Source organism: Danio rerio, chromosome 24 (assembly GCF_052040795.2).
Source record: "Danio rerio strain M-AB ecotype USA chromosome 24, GRCz13ab, whole genome shotgun sequence".
Classification (NCBI taxonomy): Eukaryota; Metazoa; Chordata; class Actinopteri; order Cypriniformes; family Danionidae; genus Danio; species Danio rerio.
In genome coordinates, this window is record NC_141044.1 from 10,442,321 (window position 1) to 10,459,455 (window position 17,135).

General features: G+C 36.1%; 1 protein-coding gene across 8 annotated transcripts in view; it reads left to right on the plus strand.

Moving 5' to 3' along the window:
* The window catches only part of pou6f2 (POU class 6 homeobox 2), a 232,754-nt gene that overhangs the window by 120,933 nt on the left and 94,686 nt on the right, over positions 1–17,135 (plus strand). For all 8 annotated transcript variants that reach the window (XM_087309297.1, XM_087309300.1, XM_087309294.1 and 5 more), the window contains one exon: positions 11,691–12,112. In XM_087309297.1, the coding sequence (XP_087165423.1) occupies positions 11,691–12,112 (422 nt within the window). The remainder of the gene's footprint in view (positions 1–11,690; positions 12,113–17,135) is intronic.

A 17,135-nucleotide genomic window follows, 5' to 3' on the forward strand; every position in this document is an offset into this window, starting at 1 on the left:
CAAGTACCAACATATGACCAGTATTAAAATACAGTAGCGTATTAGGCCTAATAAAGCAGCTACAGCTCTGCACAGTTTAAAAACATGACAGATTAATTACTATTATTAAAAATATTTATTATTATCGGCCACTTTAAACCTTATAAATAGTTTGAACATTAACACTGCTGTGCTTATTTTTAAAAAAACAAACAAACAAAAAAATAAAATGTCAACGTTTAAATTAAAATGTGCTTTTAAAAGTTTATTAAAAAAAGTAGGCTACTGTTCTTAAAAAGAAAAAAAAGTACTTAAATGTAAAGTGTTAACCTATAGTATCTTATTCATCAAAGCCTGGAAATGCTGCTTGGACCTCATAAATATAGGCTATATGTCATCATATTCAAATATGAACCATTTTTGATAAATTTTTAAATATATTTTGCATATACTTATGACATTGGATTACTTTGCGTATCACTAGAAGGCAGCCTGCGTACCAATAGTAGTACATGTACAGTTTGAGAACCACGGGTTTAGCCAGTTACAAATAATATGCTAATACACAGACATTTTCTTCACCGTATCATTGAAATTCACATTGATTCCGATTAAAATCACTATAGTTTTATTGAAAAGCAGCAAATTAATCATTCTTTTTCATTTTCTGTTTGATTAAATTCCTTAAATTTTCAAACATTGTCACTTTAAGATCGAATGAGCATATGGAGGATTGACTCTGTGTTAGCTGAATGCCATATTTCATAGAAGGATTAAAAATGTGGGAAAAATACTGTGAAACATTTAAATGTGAAAATAGCGGGATAGAATGATAAAATATTTTAATTTAAAGTCCTTTTGGTGTTTTTTTTTTTTGTGTGTGTTGAGTGCCCAAAATATATATTGCTAAACATTTGATTCCATATCAAAATACAACAAATGGAAGATCTTCGAATCAAATAAAACTGTCAAACCAGATGATTATTTGTTCCTACTGTCAGATTAAAAAACAAGGGTGATAGAGGCTATTGGGTGACTTTGGAACTCTCTTCCATTGTACAGTATATTAAATTGTCTTAAACTTTGGATGCTCAACCTGAAACTTATCTATTTTGTGATTTTGGCTTTTCATTTGTGCTTGAGGGATACTATAACACTCCAACTACAGAGAAAGTCATTTTGACCATTTTAAAATTGTGGAATTCATTTGTTGATCCCAATCGTTATTGGGGATAAACAAATTGTACAAAATTATACAAATGAGATCACACAAATTCATACAAATAAATTAAATTTAAATCTGTACCTTTCTATTAGTGCTTTCAGGGGTGATTACAGGGATCAGGATTTTATATATTTATGCTGGGACGCACTTTGGTCAACTGCAGTTGTTTTAAAGGTGCTATAAGTTGTATTGTAATGTATTGCATTTATAATGCAAGTCTTACTGCACAGATATGTTCTTTTGTCCAAATCTGATTTACACTGCATCGCTTTGCCAATGTTGGTGTTTACAGTACATGAATCTCCCAAAAAAAGAAGTCATTTATTATGAGTGCAATGACTGACCTTCAAATTGTAGATTTGTATCTGGCAAAAATAAACCCAACAACAAGTATTACATACTGTACAAAAATGTCAAAGTCTATGTAAAGATGACTTGTTTTCCTCAAGCAGGAATGAACAATGATGAATGAAATGAAGGAATGAACAGGAATGAATTTTTTTATGTTTAACATTAACTAAAGGAAAAGTAATTTTGACTTTTTAAAATTGCCTAATTCAAGAAACTGTTAAAATAAAAGGTCATGGTTTATTTTGATGGTCCGTTTGTTAAATTTATGTTACATTGCATCTACATGCCAACTATTCTCATTAGAGACATATGTAGACTGTTGGTTTGTGGTTAGGGTGAGGGTAAGTGTAAATTGACAAGTACTTGCAAAGGTTTTTATAGTCAGTTAAATGGCTGTTGAAGAAGCACATCAACAGATATTAAGCAGACAGTCTACTAATACTCAAATGGACCATCAAAATAAAGTGTTACCAAATAAAAGCCTTATAAAAGCCACTTTTTACCTTGAGTGGCCAAAACAGTCAAAATGACTGCACCGTTTTCCCTTGCCTTTGAATGCTTGTTTCTCTGTTGCCAAGCAACTATTTACTAACAAAACACAACTTTCTGGTGGCAAAAACTTTATTTCAGACATTTCTTTAAAATGTTTGAAAACAACATTTTCACAACGATGACAAAACTTGTGTGAAATACAGTATGCATGTTGCATACAATTACAATATGTGCAGTATTGCAAAACCTATCATCATAAAGACATCATAAAGTTTGATACATGCTCAAAGCTTAATTACCAAATTCTCAATAGAAGCTGCGAAATGTAGAAAATGTCCATTCAGTACAATCTTGACCGCTATGGCCATTCTATTACACAGAAAAAAAATTTTGCAAACAGTTAAAATGTGTTGAATTTAAAAATACAAATTACATTTACTAATGTTCAACTTAATTTGTTTGTTTAAATTTAGCCCAAATTAATTGTTTACAACCACTTAAAAAAATTGTAAATCCAAGGAATCAACATTGAAATATTTTTTCAGTGTAGTTTAAAATGCAAATTGGCTCATTTTTTACTCTTTCTCTAGTGATTCTTTAGCGGTATGTATCCAGGATATGTATCTGAATAAAATCCAAATTTCCCAGCCTGAGCTAGTTGGCTGGTTTTAGCTGGTCGACCAGTCTGGTTTTAGAGTGCTTGTGGCCATTTCCAGGCTGATGTCCAGCCATTTCCAGCCTGGTCTTAGCTGGTCAGGCTGGAAAATGACCAGCTAAAACCAACTTGACCAGCCTGATTTAAGCTGGACATTTCCGATTTGGGCTGGGCTCCAAGCCTGACTAGGCTGGTCAAGCTAGTTTTAGCTGGTCATCTCTCAGCCTGACCGGACCAGGCTGGAAATGGCTGAAAACCCAGAATGGCCAAAACCCAATAGCGTAGGTTTGCTCGACATTGGTGGGGACCTTTTAACCTCCTCTTCAAATATTTTTATCCACTCTCAATACAATTCATTCTGTTAAATTAAGGATTAATGTAATGTTAAAGGAATGTTTAATAACCGACTAAGAGAGAGTGTACTAAAGACTTGCATTAATTTCATGTATGTCTCATACATCAGTCTTAGTAAAAGTAGATACAGGCTGTAGTTTTTCTTAAATAGGTTCAACCAAAATTTGACTTGCTAGCCGGCTCTGAGAGATTAGGAGAACTGACAGGGATCATATTCAGGGCCGGAGCAAGCTGAACTGCTGCTCTAGGCAAAGGACTGTCGCGCCGCCCTCAACCCTAAAGTGAAAGCACGGGGTATTATACCTCACTAGACGCGGATATAACTGAGGGCGGCCTCTCTATTCGGCCATCCTACGCGGATATAGGGCACGGGTGGTGAGGGTAGTGTCGGGGACGCCCCCCTGTCTATTCTGCCGCCCTAGGCGTCCGCCTAGGTCGCCTCTATGGACGCGCCTGCCCTGATCGTATTACTTATACTTTTACACTTAGCAGTTAATTGTGCAGTTAGATTTCATACCATAATATTCACAGACTACAACAGTCTGCTATAATGTTAGATTGTGCATGAAAGCAGGGGAAAAAACACTAGCCTCAATGTTACTATTATTACGATGGACAGTATTCCGAAGCGAACTTGAGCTGAAAAAAGCTCCTTATGTCCACCTTTTTTTGCTGCCACCATCCTCAATTGCATGTCACCCACCTCACACAACTTATTCTTGTGCAAGAAAATTTCCCTGCGTAGTTTTGGTGCTGTTATCACATGACAAAAGGCTCATGTGATGGTGCCCACTTGACAAAAGGCTCAGCCAGTTATAATGCTCATATGTGTTTGGGGGGGGCGGTATGACTCGAGTAAAGAACCTTTTCTGCTTGTCCAGCTTAATGTTGACAGAGTGATTTTTTTTTTTTTTGGAGAATTTGGTGGGGAGATTTAAGTAGTCTGTGGGTATTAATCGACATCCCCTTTGTCCATGCTAAATCTACACCCCAACCAAAACCCCTCTAAAACCAGGTTGTCTGACCAGCTACAACCAGCCAACCATCCTAAGCTGGTTCAAGCTGAATTTTCTCAGGGAGAAAAATGAAAAAAAAAAAACATATATTCAAGCAGAATTTTAGTGTTTACACTTACACAGCAAGTTCCACTCTGAATCAGAAATGACCAGAGATCATTTATTTTGTGCCAGTGTAAACGTGTCCTGTTTAAGGGAGAACAGAAGGTCGGCGATATTTCGTAACCAGATGACAGGGTTTATAAAGCACACGCTCTCAAGCACAGATTTACCTGCAGTGCTGCCCATATAATAGGGCCACATGGGGCTTCACTACAATCCCGTTCCTCTCCCTCTCTCACTCCGTCTCTGTATTTGTTTTTCTTTTCTTTATATTCTTTTGTTGTTCTGTCTCTTTCTCCGTTCTCGCGACTGCTGCGGGAAGAGACCCTCCCATCACCTTTGATCTTCCCCTTGGTTTCGATAATATTTTTGACAGGATTCAGGCTTTCTCTTTTCTTCCCTATTCTTTTTCACTTATTTTCTACTTGTAGCAGCTCGCTCGGCTCTCTCTATAGTCGTGCGATGGAGCGTCATGTATGTACGCCCTGTCAAGGCCTGCGAGACAACTTGCCCCAACATTTCAAGCGCGAATTGGACTCTTGGAATTTTCCTGGGCGCTGATGATATATATAATTCATGCTGGGGTGTGAGAGCGGTGTCAACGTGTCAGGCGATTGAAGAAATGTAAAAGTGGGCTGTTTACTGGTCGAGAGACGCTCTCTTTCTTTTTTTCCTTCTTCTCTGAGTAGGGGAGAGAGGGCTTGGGGTGCATCAAAACCTCCACTGCCTGTCCGGTTGTGATGCACGAGTAGCCAGGCTAATCAAAGAAATGTCAGCACCAATGTATTTTCTTAGTTATCTTCAGAAAAAAAAAATCTCCTGGTTTTAATTATTTATCTGCATCAATTAATTATGGACACTGCTTGTCAAGTACACTGTGCGCAACACATGCTTGATGATACATTACAAGAAGCGCTTTTGTAGCTGAGCATCGATCCACTGTTCAGTTGTTTCATGATTTATTTTTTGGGATGGCTTACACTTGGCAGCGATTACAAAAGAAAAACCCCCAAAACTTCAAACTATTACTGATGGTTGGATGTTAGCAAGCTATGGTGTGTTAATCAGATATTTTATATTTTCAGTCAGTCAGTCAGTCAGTATATGTATGTATTTGTGCGTGTGTGTGTGTGTGTATATACATATATATATATATATATATATATATATATATATATATATATATATATATATATATATATATATATATATATACATACATACATTTTTTTGTGATACAAATTTTATTGAAGCATCATTAAAACATCGTTATTCTAGACTTTATTCAGAAATCACTAAAATGCTGATTTGCTGCACATCCGTTATTCATACTGTACATATTGCAAATATGGATAATTAGAGTAATTACAATTGAAAACTCTACACTGTGTGTAATTTATATAACACATTTTATACACAGTGGCAATTCAAAATGCATTACATAAACAAGAATAAAAAAACGAGAAAAAATTTTTTTTAAAGAAATTAAAAATTCTTACAACAGATTAAAACAGATTAAAATGTGTTAAAACAGGTTATAAAAGAATGAAAAAAAAGTAAGACATAATGATCTGTGGGACGTAGCACAGCGCTCATTCAGTAAAGGCAAGGTTTTTAAGTCTTGATTTGAATCTGCCTAATGTTGGAGAACATCTGATCATTTCTGGAAGCTGATTCCAGCAACCAGGGGGGGTGATCCACATTGCTTGACTGAACCATTAAAACTTCAAATTTATTTGATCCTAATGATCTGAGGGATCTGTTTTCAGCTTTGTATTCAGTGAGCGTATCTTTAATTTATCGAGGTCCTAGGCCGTTTAGTGCTTTATAGATAAGTACTTTAAAATCTATTCTGAATGTAACTGGAAAACAGTGTAAATGCCTGAGGACAGGTGTGATGTGGTCTGATTTCCTGGTTCTGGTCCGCATTCTGGATGAGCTGCAACTGACTAACTGTCTTTTTGGGAAGGCCAGTGAGGCATCCATTACAGTAATCCACACTGCTGCTGATGAAAGCATGAACAAGTTTCTCTAAATCTTCACTGGAAACAAATTCCTGCAATGTTTTTGAGATGATGATTTACTTACTGCTTTGACATGACTATTGAAACTCATATCTGACTCCAGAATCACACCAAGATTCTTGACCTTATCCTATGCTTTTTGACCCTTAGAGCAGGGATGGGCAAACTCGGTCCTGGAGGGCCGGTGTCCTGCACAGTTTAACTCCAACTCTAATCAAACACACCTGCTTATAGATTTCTAGTGATCTTGAAGACACTGATTGGCATGTTCAGGTGTTTTTGACTAGTGTTGGAACAGAACTCTGCAGGGACACCGGCCCTTGAGGATCAAGTTTGCCCATCCCTGCCTTAGAGCCAAAGTATGCATTCACCTTGAGAACCTCCGTAACAAACCTGATAATCTCTGTTATTTTTATTTTATTATAAAAATAATTATTTGTTATTTAATATCTTTGACTTTCTTAATTTTTTGATATCTTTGTTTTATTTAGAATTCAGAATAAAAAAAATACATTATTTTTTATTTTTATATTTAATTCTTAATTTCTTAATATTATATTTTTTATTTTATTTTATATTTTATAGTTATTTTTATATGCTGTCAATTCTAGTCATTTATTCAGTAAAAGTAGTAGTTAATTGAAACAAATTCATTAAATGTGTCAGGATTCTAGTTCTGTCTTGTCTAATATGTTGTGCTTAGCTCTCAGGTCAAGTACTCATATTTCTTGTTATTGTCTGTTATTGTATGAGCACCAACTGCGTCCTATTTTATGTGAGCACTTTTAATCTCATTACTAGATTATTCAGTTTACCCGTTTGTTTGTTCATTCTTTCTCTTTATAGTCTCCTCTTGTCTGCTTTTCTGTGCCAGTTCGTTATATGTCGTTCTTCGAGTCGAGTCTTGTTTGTCCTTTACTGTCCAGCCTTGATCCCTGTCAGTCAAGTTTGTTTGTTTAGTTGTACATTAATACTTTCTGCCTTTGGGTCGTTTTGGTTGACTTTTTGCTTTATTTTTATTATTTTCTTTATCATTTCTTTCTTTCTATTATATTAAATTTTGCAAGGAAAAAAAGCCAAACAAACATGGAATATAACTGTTGGTAATGTCAGTCTCAAACACAGTGTGGATCCAACTCCTTCATAGATTAAAATATTGAGATATTACAGTGTGATACCATCTCAGTGCCACCAATGGAAAACATCTCGGTAGCTTTATTTATGTTATAACTCCCAAATAATGGTGGCCATAAAATGTGCGTGACATTTTGGGTTGAAGTGCAGTGTAGAAAAAAGCGTCTTTGTTTGATGACTTTGCAGCGAAGAGTTCATTATCAGAATGTTGAGCAGAGGTCAGGCATCAGTCTGACTCTCACAGAGAGGAACAGAAGGTCACATTGATTCATTCTCTTATGTTAGCAGCATGTTTTCAATCTTTTATTCCTGCTATATGGATAATTTGGTTTGTTTTTCTTGTGTTATGCGAGTTGTTCTTCAATGTGTGCAAGAAAAAGGTTGATTTCTACATGAACATGTGAACAAAAGAGGCTTATATCACTGTGTGAGTATAACCCAGGCCATTTTGTTCTGTTATGATCTCTGTAAGTAAAGTTTAGCTCAATGTAAAGGTCTTTTTTGGTGTTAACTTGTTTATCTGATCAAAGAAAAGCATCTGGTGAGCCAGTTCATCTCTGTTGCTTTCTTATTCTTCAGCTCACATAAGTGATATTTATTCCATTCAGGAGAAAAATACAGACAAGAAAAACTCTTTCTGCAGCCATTTTTTGTATTCCACTTTTATCATTTTTTAAATAAGGAATGTGCATTTTACACTGAAAAGAAAAATCTGTTTTATTTTCTGTAAAAGAATGTACAGTATATACCACTTCAAGTTTAAGGTAGCAAGATGTTTAAGTTGAGAAATTGATACTTTTATTTAGCAAGGACACATTAAATTGTCCACAAATGGCTGTGAAGACTTTATAATGTTACAAAAGATTCTATTAGAACATTCTGTTCTGCGAAGAATCATGAAAGCTTTCACAAAATGTCTTTTTAAACCAATAATAATAGGAAAAAGCTTTGTAAATGCAGTGTTTTGCTGTTTTGAATGTGTGATCACATGAATGTAGCCTTATTGTTATGATAGCAGTTTTTTAAAACCATAAAAAGTAGCTCTTTTATTTAATTTTTATACTTATATAGATTTAATAATTTGGTAACACTTTATTTTAAGATACAATTCACAGCATTAACAAATTATTAACAAACAGTAGTAGCGTAATAAACTACTAATTAGCTGTTTATTTATATTTAGTAAAGTACGAGTTGAGTTAAGGTTTTGGGTAGGATTGTGAATGCAGAATAAGATTATACTTTATGTCTACTATTGAACGGTTCATATCTTTAAATTAACAAGGTTTTAAGCCTAGGCTCATTCTGAAAACGTAGTCCCATGGACGTTTCTGGAGACTGCGAAATATGGAGATACGTATTTTTACGGAGGTAAGCGGACAACTGGTAAGCACGAAAAGGAATGGCGTCATACCGACCCACCGCCACGTTCGTTTAAAAAAATTAAATGCAGCCATACGTACCGCCAGCTACATAATTCATGGTTTCCAGAAACGTCCACTGTAATACGTTTTCAGAATGAGTCTGTGTTGAATAAGCCTGTAGTTAACCTTCAGGGGTCGAAGACTGCGTATACATGGTTTGAGGTGTCTTGTCCTAATAATGCTGAAAATAACTTAAATTACACTTTCAGTTTTGATTGTACAGATAGGAGCAATACGTCAATAAAATCTGCATTCTTTCTTTTCTCTCTCCGACAACTGTTTAGAAACGCATCAATAAAATGCACTGAAACTCACAAAAAAACATAACACGGAGACATGAGAAAGCTGGAAGTGTCTACTTTTAAATGCAGCGAGTGCATGTTGAAAACAAGCATTGCTTGATAAAGTAATCAGTATGAAACCAACACACTGTCTTGTTTCTCAGTCTGAGCTTATTATTTTTTAATGGGGCCACACCCATGAAGCTTTGTTATTGCATCGTCCACGTGAGACGCATGCTCCTTGTAAACTGTGTCAAAAAAAAACTGCGGAATCTCCACGAATACATGAGAGATGCACATGAGAGACATACCTGCATAAAGCTTGGAAGGTTCACTTTCCAACTCATTTTGAAAAGAAACATTGTCTCTCTAGGTAATCCATAGAATTCTCCTGGCAGAGGACGCATCACTTATTCAGGAATAAGTTGAAATTGTGACAAACTAAAGTGTTACCAATTTGTTTTGTTTTTTTCAGATATTTATATTTTATTTACATCTTGGACTCTTTTTAACTGTTGTTGAAAAAAATTTAATATTGTTATTGATTTGTACTCAAATCAGAAATATGTAACAGTAAGACATTTCACATTAAAATTGAAAATTACTTTTGAAGCATTTATTTATATCTCATAGTGGTGTGAAGTAACAAATTACAAATACTCAAATAACTGTAATTGTTTTCCTCAGAAATTGTAATTTAATACGTAGTTTTATAAATTTGTACTTTTGCTCTACCTTCAGTACATTTTCAGTGCTGTAATTGGTACTTTCACTCCACTACTTTCCTTCAACCTGCAGTCACTACTTTATTTTTCTTGTCTATGGGGATTAGAAAAATCAGTTCTGTGATTCTTGTCCAATCAAATTGCACACAAAAAGCAAATCACCTTATAATGAGCTACCTCAAGACATGGGTGCTTTATAATTGCAGCAAACTGTTTGAAATCATTAAAAGTGTCCCAAGAAGATGTCCAAAATCTTTACACGCATTGACCCAGAGACGGTTTAGATTATGTCACTGATGAGAAAATGATGGAAGTTTACTGTATAATGACCGAAATGACTTAAAACACCCAGCAGGCGCAAGACGTCAACATGACGTTAGAATAACGTTGTACCCCAGTGTCGCGGAGACATTGCATTTTGTTTGGAAACGAAAATCATGTTGATTTCAGAACATAAGGTCAGGCCAATGTCCAACCTAAAACCCACGAAATATCAATGTATAACGATGTTACAGCTTGACGTTGTGAGGACATTAACAGCATGACGTCTATTAGGCATTGGATTTTGATTGCCATACCTGATGAATAAATGTCAGTATTTGACATCAATATGACTTTGGTTTAGGATTTTGGCTTGACGTTGGATTTTGGTTACTTTCCAACACAACCTAAAGTCAACTAAATATCAACGTAATTTGAAGTTGCTATTGGACATCAAAATAACTAAATGCACAACAGAATGTTACGTTTACATCCACAAATGACATGTAAACGCATCAGCTTTTAACAGCGTAATACTCACTACTCTTGAGTACTTTAGAAAGGGCTACGTTTTTCTCATACTTTGCGTAATATTTACAACAAATACTTTTACTCTACTTACGCTACATTTTTAGGCAAGTAATGGTTCTTTTACTTGAGTATAGTTTTTTAGTACTCTTTCCACGACTGCTCATTAATGCAAATGTATCTCGATTAATGTACTTTCTAACAATACCTAAGCAGTAATGTATGAGTATCTACACAGCAAACTCCTTTGAGTAACATTTACTCAGTTGACAGTGTATTTGGTCCCTCTCTAAATTGAGTTAAAGTTACTCGTAAGCCAAGTTAAAGTTATAAAGACAGTTAAAGGATTAAGCGATGATTGAACACTGATGATAAACACCTGCTGTTAATTAACAGAAACACTGAAGAGAAACAGAACTACAACTGACTTCAGTCACAGCCTTAGATGAAATCAACTGAAACAAAACACATTGAATCTCTCAAAATCTCACCAGAGGATCATTAAGCAACTCCACAAAACTTATTTCTGCCAGACTTATTACTCAGCAGGATTTCGCTATGTATTACTCAATGGATCTGACAAAATTGTACAAAAACAAAAGTCTACATTTATGGCACACACACAAAAAAACAAACCAAACATTTCCAAGGTTAAAATTAAAAAATAATAATGTATTTGCATCTTTCCAGTGAACGATTTGTCATTGATTTGTTACATTTTCACGAGTGTCTGTTTTCCTCTTACCCATACATTTTAAAGGGCAGGAGCACTTTTAAGAGGTGCAGTGAATTACTTTAAATTACATCTAAGTTCTTTGACCTCAAAAAATATAAAATCTTTTTTTTTTTCAGTTCTACGTCTGATTCTTCTTAGTCTTCTGCTGCTTGAGCTATTTAATAATTACAATGTAGCAAAAAATAATGGCCAGCAATCAGTGATTGTTCTGCAATTTGGGAATAAGAAGTACTAAGTGGTACAAAAACCATCCCACTGAGCAAAACAAGGGCTTATTTCAGTTTGTTTTTTGTGCTTAAGTACATCCTGATGCTTGTACCTGGTTGAAGACAACTTAAATTGACTTTTTTATGTTCTTGGAAAGAATTATGAAAGAAATCTTTCTTTTTTTGTTCCATCACAGCTACCTCATCCTTAAACTCTCAGCTCCAGCATCTCCAGCAGCTCCAACAGCTCCAGCATCACCAGCAACAGCAGCATCATCATCATCAGCAACAGCAGCAGCAGCAACAGAGGGAACGAGAACGGGAACGAGAGCGAGAACGAGAGCAACGAGAACGAGAGCAACGTGAAAGAGACCAACAACGAGAGCGAGAGCAGCATCAACAGCTCTGCGGCCAGGCACATCTTCAGCCCCCCAGTCATCATCAGCTGACTCCTCCAATCCAATCACAAGTGTCTGGGCCTTCTCCAGGCCCCGTCCCCACCTGTCCCCCCTCCAATCATAGCTCAGCTCAGCCTCCCCAGTCTCCACCCTCTCACAGGCAAAACCAGTCACCGGCTCGCAGCTTGCCATCACCTGTCACACCTCCTTTGCCACTTCAGGTAAGAGTCAAAGCTACTTTAACAAAACGTTAACATGATCAGGTAAATTTAATAAACACTAGAGTTTATGAATAACCCTATGTTATTTTAAGTGTCCTTAACTGCTATGTACTTACATCAAAAGATAAATTATAACACAGGCTCATTCTGGAAACATAGACCTATATACATTTCTGGAGATTGCGAATTATGTAGCCAGAAGGCTATATCTGTGCATTTCATCTTTAAAGCATGCGCTACCGGACAGTATAACGCCATTCCTTTTTGTGCTTACCCGCTGACCACTTACCTTACCACTTACCACTTACCACTTGGCTTTTCCACTTTTACCGTTGGTCCAGTGGCTCAATCAGTCTGGTCAATTGGTGCTTTTTAAAACACTATCAGTTGCGATTAGGGAATGGTGGGGGGATCGATAAGTCGGTTAGTCAATCAGTCGACATCGTCCTCTGGTAAGTGGCATTCACGAGAGAAATTTGAGATCTCAAAAGGTGTACACATCAGCCTCTGGTGGATATGCAAAGACAAAAAATGCAACAACAAAAAAAAAAAAACGTAGCTCCTGGGGCATATTTGGTGATTTCCAGAAATGTTTATAATGTAGGGGTAAATAATCAAAATGAGCCTGGGTTGATAAATGCAATGTATTTAATGTGTACATAATGGATTGCAGAACATTGGAGGTGGAATACAGGTAGACTTGGGGACAGGTTTGGTGGTATAGATAAGTTTAGGTATGTGTTAAGGCAGGCATGTCCAAACTCGGTCCTGGAGGGCCAGTATCCTGCAAAGTTTAGTTCCAACCCCAATCAGACACACCTGGGCTAGCTAATCAAGGTTTTATTAGGCTTTCATCTTTGAACATCTTTAAAGGTGTGTTGAGGCATGTTGGAGCTAAAATCTGCAGGACACTGGCCCTCCAGGACCGAGTTTAGACATCCCTGGGTTAAGGTGTAAGGGAATTTCAACAGTTTAATTACAAATGTAATTGCAGAAAATAATTAATTATAAATTAATTACAAATGTGATTACATACATGAAGTACAATGTAACAACATAGTTTTTTTAGACAATAAGTAATCGTATGAAGTTATGAATTTCAGTTTGAACGCATATTAGACACTTACTATAAAGTGGGACCGTTATTTTTTATTCTTCATTTCCATTAATTTTGTTTTATTTATTTTTTATTGTGACCCTGGACAACAAAACCTCACTTTGCACAGGTATATTTTTGTCAATGGACAAAAGTACATTGTTATTAAGGCCCAATGCCAATTCTACCCCTTAGCCCTTCCCCTTACCCCTACCCCTCATTTTGCGCATTCAAGTGAAGGGTTAGGGGTGTTCCAATTCTCTTTAGCTTGAAGGTGTAGGGCTAAAGCTGTGTTCACACCAGACACGGAAGAAGCATCAAGCGCGAGTGATATACATGTTAAGTCAATGCAAAGGCGCGAATAGACATTCTGTGGCCTGATACGCACGAATGGTGCAGTGCGAATTGAGTGTTTTGGCGTGAACCGCTCGAGTTGGAAAATCTGAACTTTAGCAGGCATTCGCGCCGCGTTAACCAATCAAGAGCTTGCTCTTGTGGGGGCGTAATGTATCGACTCTGTTTTTCAGACTTCATAAAGCAGATAAACACAGTTATTTTCTCAATAAAATCCATGTTAGTTATTTGGCAATGAAGTTACAGTCACCGGGCAGACAGAAGCCCTGCCCATCACACAAATCCGCATCTGTTCTGAAGTAAATTTGAAACGCGAATAAAACTGATTTTGATGTGCAAATGAAGCAAGTAAGCTCAAATGTTCATGCATCTATTTACATACGAATATCGAGATTTATCCATGCGTTCCGCGTCTGGTGTGAACACAGCATTAGGGGATGGCTAGATACCCCTTCAAACAGAGATTTTTCAGGACCACAGTCGAAATCAAGTGGTAAGAAACAATCCCAGAATACATCAGCTACAACGGCAGCATGACTGCAAACTGAAATCAGGAGATGCACAAATGAGTATTTTTTGTCATTATAACCATTTTTTTTTTTACAACAAACAAGCACATGTTGTGATACAATTATAACTGCGTTCATGTTTTACTGCCATGGTTTTAAAAAAATGCTAAAATAAAAACAGCTAAATTTTGCAATCTATAATCCATAATAATAACTCCTGTACAGCAGTCCCACAACATTCTGACACTCGATGACACTCAAATACCCGGTCAGAAAAGTCTAGTGGCTGAGAATGGTCTTTTTACAGTGTCTGCTATAATGTTAATGTTGCTTTGTGTGTTTAGATGAATATGGCCACTGTGTAAATGCACATTACAGTTACGAGCTTATTGCCACATTATATCTTCATAATATCATGATATTGTTGCCTTTAATGATTTCCTGAAAATAAATGCTAAAAAATAACGCAACTGGAATAACTACAGCAGTCCCCATCGTCAATCTCCCATGAAGAGAGAGATTGTGATGACATACGATGACGTGTGCAGGTACTGTAGTGGTGTCCCATTTCTTGGGGGTAAATTTTGAAGCCCTTCCCCTTGAATCTCTGTTTCAAGGGGAAGCGGAAGGGCGAGGGGTAGGGGTACAAAAACAGAATTGGGATTGGGCCTAAATTACAGGTTTTTTATTCCAAGAATCAATCTGATCGTTAAGTAAAAAGATCAGATTCCATGAAGATATTTCGTAAACGTCCCCCTGTAAATATGTTAAAACTAAATTTTTGATTATTAAAATGAATTTATTATATAATAAGAACTAAATCTGAAACACTTTAAAGGCAATTTTACCATTAATTGTTTTTTTTTAAACCCTTAGATTCCAGATGAAAATATAATATATTAAATATTGTCCATTTAATGCATACATCTATAGAAAGCTTATTTATTCAGATTTCAGATGACAAATAAATGACTTTTTTTTAAGTATACTTATGTAGTCCAGGATCACAGTTTATAGCATTCAAATAAAAAGGAAGTTTTACTTCTCATTTCTGATAACTGCATTGTTCTGCTTCCATAATGCAATGTAGTTTTGAAAAAGGAAGAAAATCTTTCATGTCATATCAAAATAAATCCCTTATATTTCCAGACAGCTGTAGCCGGCAACCTTCGTAGTATTGCTGCTCCTCACCCGGTTCAACTCTTGTTTACACACTAAAAGTGAAGTTATTTAAAGCTGTAATATAAGTTGACTGGTGATGGGGAGCAGCTCCGGAGTGCTGCATGGCACGAGGGCAGTCGAGACCGATCGGCTCAATGTAATGACCCCTAAATATGATGTCGCCTCACTTAAAGAACTCATTCTTCTACATTATTCACAACATGTCTGGAAGAATGGAGCTCTGGAGTGAGATGAGGTCTGGGATGAATGTTAGAGAATGGGGCAGTAATTCAATTGAATGATTGAATCTGTCTGGGGAAATCTTGGATATTACAAATATTGTTTCTGGAGGAGGTGCCCGTTTGCCAAGCCTGTACCTGGAAAAAAAGAAAGAAAATTGAAAGTTTATTGTTAAGACTTTATCCCAGCCATCTTGCTAGCGACAGCAGCAGACTATTATTGGAAATGAAGAGCTGTGGAATATTGAATTACGAGTAATGATGCTTTTGCTGTAACCCGATTTGAAACAATTTTATGATAATCACTTATTGACTTGTTGTGAAAATGTATAGTGTATGCAGCGGATTGAACCAGATTCGTTTTCAACATATTTTAGCTCTTGCAAATAAGATCTTGCAATTGGGAGTCCAAAGCACCATATGTCTAGCACTATGATGACTAGCTAAGATGAGTTTGTTGATGTTTTATTTTGTTATCTGAAATTGTCACGCAGGCTTATACTATTGAAAAAAACTCCACAGATGGTACACACAAATTGCTGTTGCTTCAGTTAACTTGTGTCTTTAAATGGGTCATATCATATAAAATTGTCAATGATCTGGCGTTTTTATCAACTCTTTGATGCGTACGATCACACCAGTGTGATCAGTTTCGCCTGTTCATTGACGCTTATCACAACAGTGTGATTAGAAAGATGAATGTGATAAGCTGCTAAATTCAAATCTGCTGATAGTCATACATCACAATTTATACATAGTTTCAAACAAATAATGTTTATTTTAGATTTCAGACATTTAAATACACAAAAAGTACTAGCAAATTATGGTTTATAAAAAATAAACACTGATGTTTATGAAGACAGCAGGGGCTATAATAATTATTTTAATGGCCCGTTTCTACTGGGTGGTACAGTACAGTACGGTACGGGTCAGTACAGGTCACATTATCAGGCTTGTGTTTCCACTGCTAAAAGGGTACCAATAGTGCACATCAATGATTGAGTGTGAAATAGCCTACTGTAATGTCTGCAATTATATAAAACAAATAAATAAATGCAACATATACAGTATTAAAACACACAGACCCTTACAGTCTCTGATATTTTACCAATTACAGGAAAAATACACACAACAAACATTTAGTCCTTATTTGGGTTCAAAAACAACACGCAACATAGCCCAGTCAGTGCAAACCTCTCATCTGCATCTTTAATTTTCACCATTACATGTAGCCTCTTGGAAAGTAATTCAAATGATGGTAATAGTTAAACATGGGAGTTTGTTCATGTTTAAGGTTGCTGAAAGAATCATTTTCTCCTTTGTTTTTTCCAGCTTCCCTTTATTGTATTATTTTCTTTTTGTGCTTTACTCGCGAATATCCGCTTCGGAAAGGATCGGATGTCAGAAGCACTTCAATAATCATATCCATGATATTATCATCACGAAGTTCATTATTTTAAATATAGACGCGCACGCAAAAAGAGAAAGTGAAACCACTCACGCTTTTAGATGGCCTTGTAAAACAACAACAGGACACGGCGGATTTTGTTCTTCTTGGCTTTGTGGCTGTTCATCAAGATGGCGAGATGACAAGATGTCTGTTTAAGCTCGGGTTGACCATGGCTCATTATTATTTGTATACATTGTTACGGCATAATGTCTCG